The sequence below is a fragment of the Podarcis liolepis genome (genome assembly GCF_965112155.1).
Source record: "Podarcis liolepis genome assembly, chromosome: 6".
Lineage (NCBI taxonomy): Eukaryota > Metazoa > Chordata > Lepidosauria > Squamata > Lacertidae > Podarcis > Podarcis liolepis.
Genome location: NC_139559.1, coordinates 43,320,500 through 43,338,789, shown reverse-complemented (window position 1 = coordinate 43,338,789; position 18,290 = coordinate 43,320,500). Strand labels below are relative to the sequence as shown.

At 46.0% G+C, this 18,290-nt stretch overlaps 1 protein-coding gene across 1 annotated transcript; it reads left to right on the top strand.

Annotated features, from left to right (window-relative positions):
• Positions 1–12,395: 12,395 nt before the first annotated feature.
• BTG2 (BTG anti-proliferation factor 2) lies at positions 12,396–17,491 on the top strand. The gene is made up of 2 exons (XM_083509124.1): positions 12,396–13,015; positions 14,633–17,491. The coding sequence occupies exons 1-2, from the start codon at positions 12,841–12,843 to the stop codon at positions 14,968–14,970; spliced, it is 513 nt and encodes a 170-aa protein (XP_083365250.1). The 5' UTR covers positions 12,396–12,840; the 3' UTR covers positions 14,971–17,491.
• Positions 17,492–18,290: the final 799 nt, after the last annotated feature.

Here is an 18,290-nt window from a genome sequence, read left to right as displayed (position 1 = left end):
ATCTTTATTGTACTTTCCCTGGAATTATAGTTGAGGTTGCCAGTTAAAATTGCCTAAAATGAGGATTTGCATCACCAAAAAGGAGATACCAATTTGCATAAAATTTGCATGTGGTATTTCTACAGCTGTGCAAATTTAGAAATAATATGCCTTTCTTGTCTGAATGGAGGATAGTGAGAGCTATGTGAGTATGACTGTGCAAAGGTAAAACTTGTGTTCATTGCTGCCCCTACTTTTGCTTCTGGCCTTGCCCACTATCCAGATTAAAACTAGCATGAAACACCTTCCTCACACTTCAGAGGAATATGCCAAAGAATTGGGTATTCGAGGAAGTTTGCCAATTGCAAAACAGGCCCATCTTACTGCTACTACTAGAGGCAAGTCATCTTATCTCTGTCCTTCCAGCTTTGCCTTGCCTCCTGATTTGCTGACAACAGCTGCTGAAAGCTAAATGCTACCTACAAGGCGGATGTGGGAAGAAAACAACAAAACAAAACTCAAAATAACCAGATGCAGAAAGAAACCACCTACAGCAAGCACAAACATGTGAGCCCTGCACCTCGCTGAGCAGAGAATCTGCAAGGGCTTTGCATTGTCTGGGGCCTGCTTAACCCCAATAACCTCCATCCCCATGGTGGCTAGTTGTTAAGAAAGGATATTGTAAAAGATGGGTCATGTTGAGGGCAAGATTGAAGGCAGGGGTGGAGGAACACATAATCATCAAAATATTCTGGGATGCTCAACGAAGCTCAACTAGGGTGGGCAGATTCTAACAAGGAGAGGGTGCCAGCACATTGCAAGGCAAACAAACAAACAAAACCACCTGCTAAAATTCTCTTTTCCATGCAACCATTAAAATGGCAGGACCCAGGGTCTCTGTTTCACCTAACTGACCACCCTAACTGATGTGCTGTGTGCCACCCTGAGCCAAACACATGAACAATCTCTTATAGGAATCAAATCAACCTGCAGTTTTTAGGGTCCTGAATGTGTCTGTGTATGCTTGTGCGCACACACACACACGCCCCTCCAGAGCACTGTTTCTCACCCTTGCTTGTTTCTATGACATTTCCTGGTTACATGCATTGTCTTCCTTCACATGCTGGCTGAACGTGGACGACAGGAGGGCTTGACTCCTCTGCTGATTGGCGACAGGGAGCAGGACTGGCTTATGCTGCCTTGCATCTTCTTGCATGGGTTATTTATGTGCCTAGGGCTGGGTTGTCTGAACCTCCCTAATAATATGTGTAGTAGTTAAGTGATGTACATATGCATATGTGAACTAGGGCAGAGAGACACAGGGAGACAGAGAGATCTGAAATTCATGAGGGGCCAGGGTTTCTCTCTCAGTAGTTTCATGGAGGAATGGCACTTCTCACTTCTATCTTCTTCAGGCAGACCTTTGCCATTTGTGTCGAAATGGTGGGATGTTCATCCCTAATAACAAACATCAGTGTCAACATCAATCAGGAGCAGGGTGTGATTATTGCAATTCCTTCTGCCTGTAATCAATCAATACCTTATGAAGGGCTGGGCTGCACTATGTATTGAATGGATGTTTTCTTTGATTATTGAGATTAAGATTGTTATAATGTCTGTACCATTTGCTGCCTTTAATGCGGAACAAATGGGCACATTGCAAAAGCAGAAAATATACATCATGAAGGCCAGTATAGTTGACACACTCCTATTAGTGCTGGAACACTCATCTAGGACAATGCTGTCATTATTATACGTTGCCCTTATTCACCCCATTTTTACGGGAGGAAAATGAAGAGCCCTTTCCTGGTAGCAAAGGTCAAGTAAAGTTCCCTCTTTAAAAACACACCACTGCAACCAAACACCCCCCCATCCCTTGTATGTACAAAACAACACATACAAAACCATTGGTAGGGTTGCTTTTTTGACTGTGCCTCTGCCTGTAGCCTGAGACAAAGCATGTTTTCTTGCCATGCAGAAGAAAGTGATAGGGAAAGCATGGCTTGTTTAATTTCTCTATATTGGGCTGTTTTAAAAAGGCACAGGAGCAGTTAAATGGTTTGATCTGTGGCAGGGATGGAGAATCTTTCTGACCCTCCAGATGTTGCTGCACTCCTGACTCCCATGAGTCAAGTCAGTATGGCTGATACTAGGCACCCGGAGTGGCATACATGCTGTGCACCCAGGAGTGGGCCCATGGGGGCGGGGTGAGCGTCCCAGGGGGGCGCCACGGTGAGCATCCCATGTGGGGTGGAGCGAGCCGTCCATTGCGGGCTGCTTACTGGATGGCGGCGGCAGGGGGGGGGGGAGGGAGCTATGCCACTTTGCCAGCAGCCTTCCTCCCTTCCCCCTTCCTTTTGACAGTCTGGGGGAGGCTCCCCCCCCCAGGAAGCAGCCCAGGAGTGGGTGGAAACAGCACGCCACCCGCCCACGACTCCCAATCCTTCCCTGAGCTGTCAAAATGAAGGGGGAAGGTGGGAAGGCCGCCAACAAGGCGGCGCAGCTCTGCCCCTTCCCCTGTCGGCTCGGGGCAGGCTTGGGAGTTGCGGGCAGGTGGCATGCCGAATGGCACCCCCTCAGTGATGACACATGGGGCAGACCGCCCCCCCTTCCTCTGCCCCTGGTTGTAGTGCAGCAACATCTGGAGGGCAACAGGTCCTCATCACTGAGTACAGTGGTACGTCGGGTTACAGACGCTTCAGGTTACATATTCCGCTAACCCAGAAATAGTATCTCGGGTTAAGAACTTTACCTCAGGATGAGAACAGAAATCGCTTGCCAGTGGCACGGCGGCAGCGGGAGGCCCCATTAGCTAAAGTGGTGTCTCAGGTTAAGAACAGTTTCAGGTTAAGAAGGGACCTCCGGAACGAATTAAGTTCTTAACCCGAGGTACCACTGTAGTTTAAACTGGCTTTTTTTTAGGTGTCACCCAAATCCTTTCTTAAAAATTCCACCCAGACATTTAAAAGCATTTTTACTATCTCTAGATTTTAAGTGTACTTTTGTCTGTTGGTTGTCTTGAGCAAAGATACAAGAGCTAGGCAGATCAGCCCCAAAAGCCTGTCAGATCCAGCATCCTGTTCTCACAGTGGCCAATCAAATGCCTGCGAGAAGCCTGCAAGCCATACTGAGTGCAATAGCACTCTTCTCACTTGTCACACCCAGCAACAGGTATTCAGAACAGAAGCGTACCTTGGCGTTGGCAAAACTGGACCCTGATGGGGGTGCAGACTCAGCTGTGTGTGCAAAAATCGCCTATCAGACTGTCGAGTGTATGACATGTATATGTGTGGCGATGTGCCACTGCTGTTGCTATGAAATCAGTCAGATGGATGGGGCACAAATAATAAAATCACTGCTACTAATGCTAGTACATCTTGTGGAAACAAATTTCATAATTTAGCTATGAGCTGCAAGAAGTACTTCTTTCTGTCTGTCCTGAGTCTTTCAATGTTCACTTTCATTAGAGGTCCTGGCTATTATTTTTATGAGGGAGAAAAACTTCCGCTTTTTTCTCTTCTCACTTGCATCTTTCTCTAAACTAACAGAGGAATCCTCTGTAGACCTGCATAAAAGTAAGTCCCACTGACCTCAATGTGGCTTAACTTTCACATGAACCTGCATAAGATTGTAGGCTTTAAAAATCCCAAATGTCGTACTCTTTCTTTGTAGGGGAATTTGTTCCAGCCCCTTGTTTGTGAGTGTATTTTATTGGTTTAAGGCTACAGTGCCATACGCACTTACCTGCCAGAAAGTCCTGTTGAACTCCATGGGACCTGCATCTGTGTAGACTTCATAGGATTTTGCTGTAATATTTGTAAATCACACTGAAATCACTGATAAAAGGCAGTATATAAATGTTTTAAACATTTCAAATGAATGCTTCCAGGCAGTGATCCTACAGAAGATGCCCAATCTCTTTAACATTTTTCTGCCACTCCCCCCCCCCCCCTTTACACTATAATCCTATGCATGACTACTCAAAAGTAAGGCTTATTTACATAGTTCACCAGAGCTAACTGCCAAGTTAAAGGATTGCAACCTTACTTCTTACCATCCTGATGACCTGACCTGTTATTGTCACTGTGTTCTGACCCTGGTCTGAAAGCCAAATATTATCTTTGATATTTATACACAGTTCCAGCTAAGCAAGCTCCAGACCTGGTTTGGCCAGTAAGCACAACTGAAATCACACAGCCTTGAAACCCAAGTCTGAACACAACTGCAATAAGATTCCCTCCCCCCACAGCTTTCAGAGTTATTTTGCTGTCTGTGCAAACAGATAGTTAACAGATTTTTCTGAGGGTAAAAAAAACTCCCTACAGCAACTCAATCCAGTGAGGAGGCAATTTCAAGCAGAAGCTGCTTTTGAAAATAATAATAATAATAATAATAATAATAATAATAATAATAATAATAATAATTTAAAACAACAACTTTCCTTTGAAATTTAATAAACACTTCAACACATTCCCTGCAAGCAGAGTTTTGCTGATCAGTACTAGGCATGTCTACTCAGAAGTAACACTAAGGCTGCATACACACCATATCTTTAAAGCACATTTGAATGAAACCCCACCCCCCAATTATGGGAAATGTTCTTAAGGGTGTTGGGAATTTTAGTTCTGTGAGGGGTAAACATTAGTTTCCAGGATTCTTGAGGGTAGGGAGGGGGAAAGGAGCTTTGAATATACAGTACTATAAATGTACAGTGCATACAAAGCCTAAGGCTGTTTACCTGGGAGTAAGCCACACTGAATTCTATGTTACTTACTTCTGAGTAAACATGCATAGGGTTGCCCCATAAACAATGTTACAATTCAGTTAGAGGCATACTTACAGTCCCACTGAGTTTAATCTGATTTAATATTGTTTCAATTAGAAGGAGAGGGGAAACCCTCAAATAAATAGACACTGCCTCCTGCATACGAGGGTGGTTTGTTCAAAAAGCCAAGTAAAGTGAATTCCTGGGAGATTCCCAGTTGAAGATGGATATTAATTGAGGACAGTAGTGAATTCCCAGCAACTGGTATCCAGAGGCAAGTAAGTCTCAGAAAGAAGGAACCAAAAAACCAAATAAACAGCAAGCTACTAATTATCTTACTGGTAAGGCCACATGTGCAATACAAGCTTATGCATACTTGCTCAGAAGTAAATCCCACTTATCTGCATGGGGTTTCTTCTCAGGGTTAGGGTTGCAGCCACAGGCATTTCAAATTCTTGTTTCATGTTGAAATCCTAAAGATGTTTAGCAGGGAGTAATTTCCACAGTGGGACTTTCTTCTGGGTACACATCCATAGGATTGTGATATAAGTGACCTAGAGAAATGCCTTGTTCCACCGCCTCACGTCTCTGAACTGACTCCTTGCAGCCCACCTCAGCCTGAGGAGTGTTGAGAACTGCACCTCATACACACACACACAAAACAACAACAACAACAACAAACGCAGAGACTGTGTGTGTTTTCCCATGACAATGCAAGTCTGCCTCTTCCTTCCCTCCTGTTATTAGTGACTTTCAGGGCCTCTGGGCGCTGTTACAATACTGCAATTTTCCCTTTCACAACTTTTCCCCTAAGGCAAATATTAACCTCAGAAGCAAGATTTTCCTCAAGACCACAGCAGGAAAGTAAAGAGTTAGATTACACATCAAACCCCCCCCCCACCTCACTGCTAATGCAACTGCCCAGTTTTCAGGTAAGAGTCAAGTTCACGGTCCCACAGACGCTGCGGTGGACCGGAGTGTGCGCGCACAAACGCTATTTCCAGCGCTCCTTCCGGCGTGGAGTAGGCATGCACAGCTTTCCATTGACTGTAGGAGCTTCCTGCAACCAATGGGAAGCCAGTCAGCATCGTGGAAGGCGGTCCCTGCTCTGCTCCACTCCGGTTTAGCATGGTGCATGGGAGCCGACCAAGAGGGCAGCGGGGGTCCATGGGCTGGTTAAACCAGTGTTTCCCAACCTTTTTTGGGCAAAGGCACACTTGTTTCATGAAAAAAATCTCGAGGCACACCACCATGCCAGATGGGGAAAGGTCACTTTTTACTTATTCACTTTTTGAATAATAAGAATTATACGTCATGGGGGGGGGGGGCAGGATTTTAGAGATGTTTAGGTGGGGCATGGCCCAAAAAAAGGTTGGGAACCACTGTTCTAGAGCAAGTAAGAAAGCTACCCCAGAGGGGGAAGGGTAGATTGAAAAAGTGGAATGAGGACAAGAGCCTATTCTTGCCAGGCTGCTGCTACACCCACTGGTCTTCCAATTGATCCAAATTGGGTCGCAGTGCCAAGTGCAACCGTGCAAACTATATGGCCAAAGATTTAAGAAGCTGGTCCCCCAAGTGCAATGTGTTTGGGTTCAATGTGGAAAAAGTTGACAGCGGCGGGTCTGCACTTGGAGGGCAGGAGCTCTGCAAGGTTTCCAAGGCAGGGATCGAAGCCGGGAACTGATGTGCCTGGGATCCTTTTCGTGCAAAAACACACCTACACTCTGCCCGCTGAGTCACGACGCGGAAGCCTCTGTGGTTGTTTGGTGTTTGTTCAGCATTTGGCGGTCATTCTGGGGGGTTGGGGGGTGTCTGGAAGAGGGGCAGCCCCCCGCCAAGCCCCTCGAGGCCCCGTCTCGGCTGCCCCTCGCCTCCTTCCCACGGCTCCCGGGGCTCCTTCCAGAGAACAGGAAGGCCCGCGACCTGGGGCGTGTGTATCCCCCCCCAGTCTCGGGCGCCTTCCTCACCCGTTCAGCGGGGGTCCCAGGGGCTCGCAGGCGTCGGTTTCCCCCTCCGGGACGAGGCGCAGGACTCCCGCCAGGTCCGCCCGGCAGTCCCAGGAGCAGGCGGCCGACAGGCGGCCGGCGGGCGCAAAGGGGCCTCCAGCGGCGGGAGCTTTTGCGAGGCCAGCTACCGCCGCCAGGCTGCTGCTGCTCGCCATGGCAAGCAGGAAGCCCCCTGGGCTCTGGGCGCCGAGAGGATGCTACGTGGCGGGACCATACGCAGGCAGCGGAGAAGAAGAAGGGCGGCGGGAGAGGGGCGGTTCTCGAGGGGGGAACTCAGCTTCCCAAGATCGCGGGGCTCACCGGACGGTTCTTCCCCGCAGGAACTTCCGCCCTTCCGCAGCTTCAACCGTAGACGTATTAGCATATGATAGGATGAAAGCTGGCCATAGAGAAAAGGCGAAGTTTGGCTGTCCGCAGCCTGGATTCCCGGGTTTCTTTCGACGTTACAGCCCCGTGACGTCAGCGCCACGCAGGCAGCCAGACGGCGAGAGCCCCACGCTGGGCGGCCTCTCCTCGCCGCCGCCGCCCCGCCTCTCGCCGCCCGACTCGCCCGCCTCCCTCCCACGGCACACCAGGCAACGTCTGGCGGCACACTAGTGTGCCGCGGAACACCGGTTGGGAAACACTGGGTTAAACGACCCCCATGGGCTGCTTGTGGTCCATGGGCCTTAGGTTGTTGACCCCTGGTCAAAACTATGGCTCAGCCCAAGTGCAAACTTGTAGAGAGGAGACTGCAGCTGCTTTGCTCTTCCTCCTCCAGTCCTGCCATAGGGCAAACCTTGGTGAGAGCTTGTGGTTTGCCTCAAATGAGACAAACCATGAGCCTGGGTTCAGATGACATACTAAGGCAACCTTTGCTCAGTGAAAGCAGAACTGGAGGAAGAGCAAAATCAATACACTCACCGCTATGGGAACCAACACTGGCATGTTCATGTTAAACTATGCTTTGGCTTAATGTTGCTTGCAAACCAAATTAATCTGCATTTTTTAAAAAGCTCACACTAAACAACGAACTAGACTTATCATGCAAAGACCCATTTGGTGCCATGTGTAACTAGACCCCCAGAGAGGAAATTGCCATAGATAAGAAAGGGCACCTTGGAGTAAGCCACATTTAATACAATAGATCTTCCTTCCAGGCCAACATGCATAGGGTTTATTGCACACGTCCTCAAGAAACTTCATCAGGGCATGATGAAGATCTCGAAGCCCAATGTGAGGATGTCACCGGCAGAGATATAACCTAAATAGCAGCAACCCTCGACCTGTGACGGCTGATGTTCTTATTTCAGCTGCGTCTCTGTATGTCTCTCCATGTGTGCCAATGCTTTAAAAATAAGAAAAGCCCTTGCATGACTTTAATCCAGTGGTTTATTGCAAAGCCCCCAGAGACAAAGCTGGCTATAGTGAGAGATTTGCTTGGATCCTTCAGTCCAATGATGCAGATACTTTGCCATGGCAGATGGATGGGGGAAGGGAAAACACAGCTACCACATTGCCCTGTCTTTTCATGAACTTGATCCACAGTTGACTGACATGGGTATTTTTGCACCATCTGAAGCAACCTGGAATGTATAGCTTTGTAGAGACTTTGAGAAAAGAAGACCAGCTCATTCCAAAACCTTCTGAAAACCTGAACCACTGCCTGTCCAAAATTACGACTTGTAGGTGTGGCCGCTGTGTTCTACTCCAGAGGAACTTAAGCAATTGCATATTCACAGCGATCCTCCTGGGCTTTTCATGATCTCATTGTGAAAACAAACAAGAATCTCACTGAGGATCTATTGGAAACTGGGCCAGCCTTATCACGAGGCAGGGGGTATTCTCCAGAGTAGCCAGATGCGAAAGAGGAGAAAGCCCCCCCCCCATCACCGCACCTCTAATAGTTGTGTAGAAGATGGAATTTCATGACAAGCTACCTATGATGAACATATGTCTTTGACACAATTCAGTGGTTTGTCTGGAGTGAGACAAACCATTAGCTTTGCTCACCTCAACTCAAAAAAGGTATTGTAGAGTTGGAAAAGGTTGGCAACCAAAATGATCAAGGGGCTGGAACAACTCCGCTATAAGGAAAGGTTGCAGGATTTGGGGACTTTTAGTTTAGAGAAAATGGAAGCAACCCCATACATTTAACTTAAGTGTGCTGTTTTTCTTTTTTATATGCACTACACTGCAATACTGAAAACCTTAATAAAAATTATTACCAACCTCTCCCTTAAGAGTGCTTTAAATGTATGGTGTGTGCACAACCTTGATCTTTGTTCCACTTCACTAAAACATACTAAAACCACATAAGGTTTGTTAGCACAGCGACGTTAGACATCCCATTAGATGTCCCATCACTCATATGACAAGATCAAGTGATCATTTAATGGCTTAAAACCAGAAACTCTTGCTTCTAAACCCAGTTAAGTCCCTTGCTGAAAGTCTCTATAAATACCTGTTGAGGATCAAAATGGCTATATATTATTTTCATTAGAGATAGATATGATGGCAGAAAACGTTTCAGCAGTAAGTCAAGGCAGGAGAATCTTGGACTATGCATACGTTGTCATTTACTCTGGCTCCAGTGCACTCCCACCACTGGTGTTTGAAGCTGTGTGCGCATGTTGTTAGCCACAATCCAGATCTGTCCTGTAGTTTCTTGAGAAGTACTGCCGTTTAATGTGCCCCCCCCCCTCAAGGCAGCTTCTATCTGATTTGAAAACATAAGCCACGTTCACTTCACAGTTAAGCCAAGGTGTGCACCTTTGAGACAGCCATTGTGCATGCTCATATGACAGCACATGAATAGGATTTGGAGGGGGTTGCAGGCACCGGAAAAGCAAGTGAGTGATGTGCAATGGGTAAAGACAGCCCTGCCACCTCTCTGGTGTGCACCACAATGTGCAAATGCAATTCTGAAATGAAGCAGGGGAAACATCATTGCTGCATTTTAGACTGCTAATGTGTACATAGCTCTTTAGAAGTGTGTCTCTTCTCTTCTCTCTCAGCTGAAGGAAACCATGCAAGGTTTCACAATGCAAGGTGGTTTTGTTTATTATGCCTATTTATATCAAGTGGACTTTTGTGCAGTCTATCAAGCCAAAGTACATCCCTGCAAATAAAGGCCTGGAAGGCTGGGGGTTGAGTTGGTCTGCGGCCTTCATTGTGTTCCCCTCTTAAGCGGTACAGCTTAGAAACACTGCCTGGACTGAACTTTTTTAAAGCATTAAAAGTACAAAGAGGGATAAAAGAAGGGGGAAACCCCCTTTAAAAAGCCAAAAAATTGCATGAGCAGGGGTTCAGGAATGTATCCCATGACACCGATGAAATATTTGGATAAAAGGCAGCATACAAATGTGAAACATAAATAAATAATCATCTCTGCAAAACAACAACAGAAAAATCACACAAAGAGCAAATATAAAGACAGATGGGGATGTGGCTAACAAATAGAGGTGGTATTTGGAATTCCCTCGGCTGTGCTAAAGAGAGCTGCTGGGCTGGAGTCTGGAGAGAATCAAGCTCACATCCTCACTCAGCCATGAAACTCTCTGAATGGTTTTGGGCCTTGCAGCCTAATTTACCATACCTTACAAGGTTGTTGCGATGATAACATTAGGAAAATGGGAGAACCATGTACTCAAGAGTCCCTTGGAGAAAAAGCAGGAATACACATGTAATAAAGATAAATCAATAGAACCCATTAATGCCAATAATGGCTTTAATCAGGAGTGCTGCTAGGTACTTAAAGGACTCAAGGCACAGGTCCAGACACCAATTTGCATACCCTAATTTATATGTTATGGATGCCTCTGGGAAATTAAGGCGGTGGGTGTCTGTGGGTTTCATCAGCACAGCGCTTTGCAGACTGTCCAGCTGCCTTATAAGCAAATTATTTTTTAAAAGCTTAATTGGGGGAATGGGGAGAGGCAGGAGATCTGAGGTCTGCAACAAAAGACCCAGGGCTTGGGCCCCTGGGCCACCTCCTAACAATGCCTCTGGTTTTATTATCCTAAACTGTGTTATTCCTTGATTTGAACAGACTGGAGGGGCTAGCTATCCATGTGCAGGGAGGTGTTGTTGTTGTTTTTTATGTGGGGAAGTGTTCGGCCCAGCAACCCTTCTTCCAGGCTAAGTAGGTATAATCTTAGAAGGACAATATCATGTAGCATTTTTTCCAAAGCTTTGACTCCGTTTCACTTTCAAGGCAATGTTCCTAGAGAACAGGCATCACACAGGGAACATTGTGTCCATCAAGCTTGTCATTTGAAACAGCAAGCTTGGGGATTCCCTTTAGGAATAGGAAAGAAATTTGATTCCGTTCACATTTAAAGCTGAACTTATCCAATTCACAATTTCCAAAACAATACGAGAACCAAAACACACCCATCCTTCAAAGTTTGCTGTTCTCCAACCAACCCATGTGTACAAAAAATGATATATTGGGGGAAAGTGTCCCTAAACATGAATATATTAGTGAAGACTACACACAAAAACACATTATAATGGGCAAAATTACTTGCAAAAGCAGAGGAAGAATGAAGGCTGGGAGAAGAGCAGAGAGAAGAAACACCAACATTTCGCCGATGAAAATAGGGGCCACAGATCCTAGGGCTTGCTGATCAAAAGGTTGGCGGTTTGAATCCCCACGATGGGGTGAGCTCCCGTTGTTCAGTCCCTGCTCCTGCCAAACTAGCAGTTCGAAAGCACCTCAAAGTGCAAGTAGATAAATAGGTACCGCTCTGGCGGGAAGGTAAACGGCATTTCTGTGCACTGCTCTGGTTCACCAGAAGCAGCTTAGTCATGCTGGCCACATGACCCGGAAGCTGACTATGGACAAACACCGTCTCCCTCGGCCAGTAAAGCAACCCCAGAGTCGTCCGCGACTGGACTTAACAGTCAGGGGTCCCTTTACCTTTACCATTCCATCTATCATTTCTCCAGTGAAAATAGGGACATCCTAAGGAAAAGTGGGACATTCTAGGATCAATTCAGAAACCTGGGCGGCTGCTCTAAATCAGGGATGTCCCTGGAAAATAGGGACACTTGGAGGGTCTGCCATGGTACACCTGCATCAGCGCAACCAGATGCCTTCATCTGACACATGTCCAATAAAACATGTCTCTCCCATGCCCTGCCACAGCAGGTACTGTAACTCTCAAGTGCTTTGACTTTGCTCCTAGGCACACTATTGCCTCTCGAGACAGACAAATGGCAACAATACAAAAATGTGTTTATTAGGAGAAATTAACAGAGAAATGCTGCAAATTTTTCATGAGGTTTCTTGTTTTAAAGAAACATCGCAGAAATGTGGAGAACTGAATTTAAGCTTGCAAAATGAGAAAGTGAGAAAACTGAAATGGGCAGATCCTTTCATCCATAGTTTCCTCCCGAGTAGATCCCCTCACAGATAATCGTATCCTGGAGGGAACAAACAGCAGCAGCCTAAATCTGACTTCTGAGTAAACACGCACAGGATGTACTGTTAAGTCCGTTTATGTGTATCTGGGATACAGATCTGATTTTAAAAGCCAGACTTCCCTGGGCTTTTGGGGGGTGGGGGACTAGCTGCTCCCTCTTCCTTGTGTTTCCGATTTGCTTGGCAAGCTGCAATCTCTTTCCCTTAATCCTACAGCTCCCCTACTAGGCAAAGCCCTATAAATAGCCTCCCAGCACACGCCTCCCCCTCCAAACGGAGCCCAGCTGCCGCCGCCGCCATGTTCTCGGGGCTTGGCTTTCCCGGTTCACTCGCGTCAAAACTTCCACCCTGCTGATGTCACAGCTTCATTTGCATTCCGGAGGGGGGGGAGAGCTCGGCCAATCGGGAGCGTGCGGGCTGGTGACGCCTCGGTTTCCAAGCGTATTAAGAGCCCTGCGCTCAGCCCGAGCCCGTCGAAGCCAACCAGCGGGCTGGGGAGAGCTGCGGACGCGAAGGGAGCCTCCACCAAAGACCATCGTTAAGCAGCAGCAGCCGCGGCGGCTTCCGCGGGGAACGGACTGAGCCCAGGCTGCGCTGCCATTGCCTCTTGCCGACCCGCACGTTCTCTTAAAAACAGCCCGGAGCCTTAAAGGGACCGCCCCGACCTCGCCACAAAGCCAGCCATGAGCCAAATCCAGCGCTGGAATGGGAGCTGCGTTAGCAACTGCAGCCGGGCGGACATGGTGCCGGAGATCGCCGCCGCCGTGGGCTTCGTGTCCAGCCTCCTCCGCACCCGCGGCTGCGTTAGCGAGCAGCAGCTTCAGGTTTTCAGCGGGGCCCTGGAAGCGGCGCTCACAGGTGAGAGGACGGAGCCCCCTCCGAAGGATAAGCGGGGATGTCTTTCTCTCTTGGACTCATGGTGGGGTCAGTTTCCTGGGCCAGGTTACTTTTCCCCGTCGCTGAACAAGTGAGGGACACCCACCGGTCTGCTGCGATCTCTTGTCTTTCCTCCCCACCCCCGTCAATTTTCTAGATTTCAGCATCCCTAGGAAAAATCTTGGGTCACTTAGTTCAGGTTATGTCTCTCTTCTCCCCACCCCACCTCCCAAAGCCAAACGCAAAACTTTTTTTTTTTAATTCCTCACCTATAGCTGCATAAAAATGCAGTGGTTGGAGAGAATTACCTCCGCTTCGGTGGGAGACTTTTTTGTTTCTAGCAAAGCATTCTCTAACTGGGTATATAATTGCTGTAATAATAAAAAATTCAGACTGGAAAGCATCAACACAATCTGTTGGCTGTGCTTTCTCTCTTCTCTCTTCCTCTCCCCCTTCCCACGTTAATGTTATGACATCAGACAAAAACTTTTTTGAGCTACAAGGGTGTGGGAGAGGAGAGTTCTTTGTTCTTGTCAAAGAGGAAGCTTGATAGTGGCAGAAGCCACTAGGAAGTTCGTTTTGTGCAATCTTTGCCCCAAAGAACTGGAAGAATCAGAAGGGCATGCTAGTTAATGGGTTCTGTGGAGGAGATCTGAACCCCTTTGCTGAGCTCCTGGGAACTACATGGCTTTGTCTGAAGCAACTAGTGTCAATAGTTGTAGAGAATCTTGGCTTATAGTTAAGTTTTTTTCTACAGCTGCTTGAAGCAGAGGTGTAATTCTTCTGCCATAAACTTAATAGCCATGGTGTTTGTGCTTTTTGGATAATTTACTCTCCCGAAGTGCAATCCCAGACACCTTTACTCAGAAGTGTATCTCCACTGAGTTTAATGGCACTAACACTTAGGAGCTGCTAGCAACTGAGTAGCCTCTATTGAGAAGGCTATCTTAATCACTGCCCCTCTGTTGTGTTACTGGATATATAATGCAATTAGAAGGATTTTCCTAACAAATTAATTAGGGGATAGAGCTGTACTGTCAGTTTGGGGTACAGAGGTGAGGATTGCCAGGGATGCATGCTAATGACATTGTCTGCCAAGGAGCTTTAAGTGATTAGTAAAGTACTCTGGCTAATGCATCAGTTAAACCTCCTGGAAACTTCAGTGCTTGGCTTTTAGGTTCCTGGTACTCCTGACAAAAAAAACTTCCTTACTGCCAAGCCTCAGAACTTGTCCACAACTATTCCTGTAACTCCTTTTTTATATTCCTCATGGGAAATGATCCCTGAGTTGTCAATGGGGAAAAAAAGCCCATCTGAACTCAAAGCAGCTTATTAGAACAAACCTTTTATGGTGCTAGGACTTGGTCTGTGTAAAAGGTTTGCCTTAATGAATTTTTGAAAAGATTGAGAGCATATGGAAGTTGAAGTCAGGATGATTGATGTCAAAGTCTGTATCAAACTGAAGGCATAGGATGGGAGCCCAAATAAAACGCCAAGCTAGCAGCTGTACATTGCTTTGTGTAAAATGTCTCTTGTGTTTCAGCAACTATTCACTGTGATCACTTACCATTGTTGGTGTTTCTTTTTGTGCCCTTGCAGAGCATTATAAACATCACTGGTTTCCTGAGAAACCCTTCAAAGGTTCTGGCTATCGCTGCATCCGTATCAACCATAAAATGGACCCTATCATCAACAAGGCAGCTAGCCAGATTGGACTCAACCTCCAGCAGCTATATCAGCTCCTGCCCAGTGAACTCACACTCTGGGTGGACCCTTATGAGGTATCCTACCGGATTGGTGAGGATGGATCCATCTGTGTTCTATATGAAGCACCTGCAGCACCTGTGAGCTCCTATGGGATGCTCACCTGCAAAAATCAGATGATGCTGGGGCGCACCAGCCCTTCCAAAAGCTACATGATGACAGTCTCCAGCTAAGCACTCCCCGTTGTCCTTACACTGCCAAGACATGGGCTACTGTATACCTCACCTGAGGATGTATTTTTTTAAAAATGAAGAGCTATTTATATTTTTTTTTAAGAGAAAATCCAAAATGAAATCAAATAGTAGGCACCACTCTTCCGTGGAGTGGTGTTGAGGTGCCTTTTTAAAAGCTGTTGCAAGCTTGCGAGTCTATTTAAAAAAAAAAAGCCAATATCTACCTAATTGGTGTTGGATGACAATTCTGGAGGGTTGACCTACCTACCTGGGAAATGCAGGGTTGGAAACAAAAGGGGGGTGGGGCAGGGCACAGCACTTTTCAGCAGTGACTAACTATGGGGTAAGTGCTACAACAACTGTGAATCTAAAGGCCAGGATGGTAGTACTTAAGTCATGAACCCTACATGTTGAGATCAGGGTGTCATGGCCTCATTCTAGCTGTGACAGTTTTCCTTAAAAGTCCATTCATTTTTATTAAACTGATATACAAGTTCTGCTTCACCACCAGCTTCACCCACTATCCTAATCTGAGCAATTCCTTCTGCTTTTTCATGGCTTACAAGCATTTTACTAAAACACAGTCTCAATGATAGCCACTTTCTTTGGTCTATTGGGTGTTGAGTTTCTTAAGTGCCAGCCCATCTTTTTGCACAAAACTTGATTTCTTTCTTTCTGCACCGCATCCTGTACCTCATGCTCATGCAAAATTCCAGTTGGCACACAAATGTGTGGTTTCTAAAATCATAGTATTTGCTTGGGGAGGAGAACCAGGATCTGGGCTGAATCACTGGCTGGTTACTCTAGCAGTCAACTCCCATAAAACAAAAAGTGCAATGGTCAGGCCAATGTGAACTAACCTACCTACTGGGAGATGGCCTTGATCAGGGTTTTATCTGTTCTGATGCCTTTATCTTGACCTTGTAAAATTCCTGACTATGCTGCCAATAACTGCTGAGAGGTGATTTCAAAACCAGGGCACTTAACTTTTCTTTTTTTTAAAGACCAACATCTTCAGAGCACAAGGTGTTCTTGGTTTTTCTCTTGCTTTGAAGGGATGACTGCTTTGCCATCCCCAGAGCTTTTCCTCCTCTGCCTTTCGTGAATTGAGTTCTCAAGACACTGTGCAATATATTTTCCTAAAATTTGGGCACTCTGGAGGAGGAGAGGCTTCTGAGGGACATTTTTCTGTTCTCGAAGCAGCTGTTAACTTTTCAAAACATTTTCTCACACGACTCTTAAGATGTTTTGTGCTCAAGTGTATGAATGTTTGAACAGGGAAATCTCGGCACCGCAGTGGCATACCATTGAAGAGGCATTGTACAGAATAGGTTTTTTTTTTTTTTAAAGACCACCTTTTTAAAAAGCCGGAACCTGCCAGGAAGTTCTCCTGGGCAACCTCTATTGAGATGGATAGAAGTTTAACAAGAGTGTCAACTACACAGTTCCTATTCACTTCAGTTGGGTTTGCATGGGGGCAACTTCCTTGCACCCCACATTTTCTAGCAGGTGCATCAGCCCATCTGTGAAATCATTTTAATTTCTTCAAGCTCAATATGTGAAGCTTCTAGTGTTTGAGCATCAGACCCTCCAGTCAATAAATGCAAAGGTTGTAAAGCACTAAGTGTCCCCTATAAGCTCAAAAGATGTGCTGCCACTCCGTTAGCATACTTGTGCAATATTTGGTAGCACGACAAGGGGAACACTTTCTGCACTGTAGCTTCCCCCCCTCCGAGGAAAGATTCTGTTCAATGTCTGCCTGGGAGGTTTGTTCCTTATCTGGTGCATTGAAAACATGATACGAGTGGGAACTGTAACATGTCCAGGAAAAAAAAAGTTTGTTTTGCTACACTCCCTGCCTCTACATGGAATTTCCCTAATGCCAGTACTTCTTTGGCTTGCCAGGTTGGCATGATCAATGCAACTCTGTTTAAATGTATCTTAGTATTTCCACTTATTCCTTCTTTACCAACGAAGGGTGCTTCTGAAAAAACAAGCTCTTATTCCATCTCCTTTGTCCCCCCCCCTCCCCAACATCTTTGAAGGATTGACTGAGGGAACAGAAAAGGTTACCAAATATTGTACCAGGCATGGAATCTAGTATTAAGATTTTTGTTGTTGTTAGCATTAAGCCAACCAAATTTGGCCAAAATCTGTTTTGTAACGTGCATGTAAAAGCTGTGAATTGATGTATGCTCTTTGTTGCCTTCTGACTACAAGCCTGACACAAGCTGTTGCATTGCTGACTAGCTGTGATTTAGGAACAGCTTATGGGTGTGAGTGTGTGCCCTTTCCTCCCTTTCTTTTCAAAAACGTTTGCAAAACTTGAGCTGGACTGTTGAGCGGGACCTACTTTTCATAATTGGTGAAAATAATACAAAGTTTGTAAGCTATTTTGTGTTGGGGGGATGATTATTGTACAATAGTGTTTTTATATGCAAAATGTACAGATATATTGAAAAATGTACACTTTTGTTACTTTAATAAAAATGTAGCAATTTAAATACGTTGCTGGAAATAATCCGAGGCACTGGCTCATTCTTTGCAATAAGGGGTCCAAGCTATCTGGCTCTTAAATAAAGAGCATTGCAACAATGCTGTTCCTACTCAGAGTAGGCCCATTATAGTCAACAGGCATAACTAACTTGGGCTTGTTAGTTGCAATGGGCTAGGATCCTACTGTGAGTAGGGCTTAGTTGATTGACTGCAACACTATGTCTAGAATCTGATCATTTTGTGTTTGAAATATTGGTGATTAAGGTAATATTGTAGAAAAAGGATGGGGATCTTCTGGTCCTTCAGATGATGATGGTGGTGATGGACCTGCCAATTTCCATCAGCTCCAACAGAGATGTTGCGAGTGGTAAACCAACAATAGATTCCCCACCCCTGTTATAGAGCTGTCATAGTTTGCTGGTTATATCTCCCATTTTTTTCCTCCATCCTCCTATGGGCCTCTGGTCAATCTGTTTTTTCAAGACACTGTACCCATATCTCACAGTTCTTGGGACCACCAGAAATGCACAGAAGCAGCCCTAACAGGGATTTATGATGGATTTATAGTTACTGTGTGCCTTCAAGGCAAGGCAAGGCCAGGGGAGGGGAGGTCCAGGGCTCTACTTGGCCAATGAGCAGGACAGCCCCCTCTCACCTCCCCACAGCAGGGCTAACCTGCCACATTTTGAAGTGAAGTAATACATGTGGCTATTGAAAGAAGCGTTTCTGTGTCGCCTAACTAGGCCAGTGGATAGCATTTTAGGTGGATTATTTGTAGTAAGTACGAAGATGCAATAACGGAATTTAAGGAGTTAGTACATCTG

Excerpts from the sequence above, each read along its gene's own strand:
- BTG2 (XM_083509124.1), top strand. The coding sequence starts at position 12,841 with ATGAGCCAAATCCAGCGCTGGAATGGGAGCTGCGTTAGCAACTGCAGC. Across the intron at positions 13,016-14,632 it reads CCTGGAAGCGGCGCTCACAG|AGCATTATAAACATCACTGG; the intron begins GTGAGAGGACGG and ends GTGCCCTTGCAG.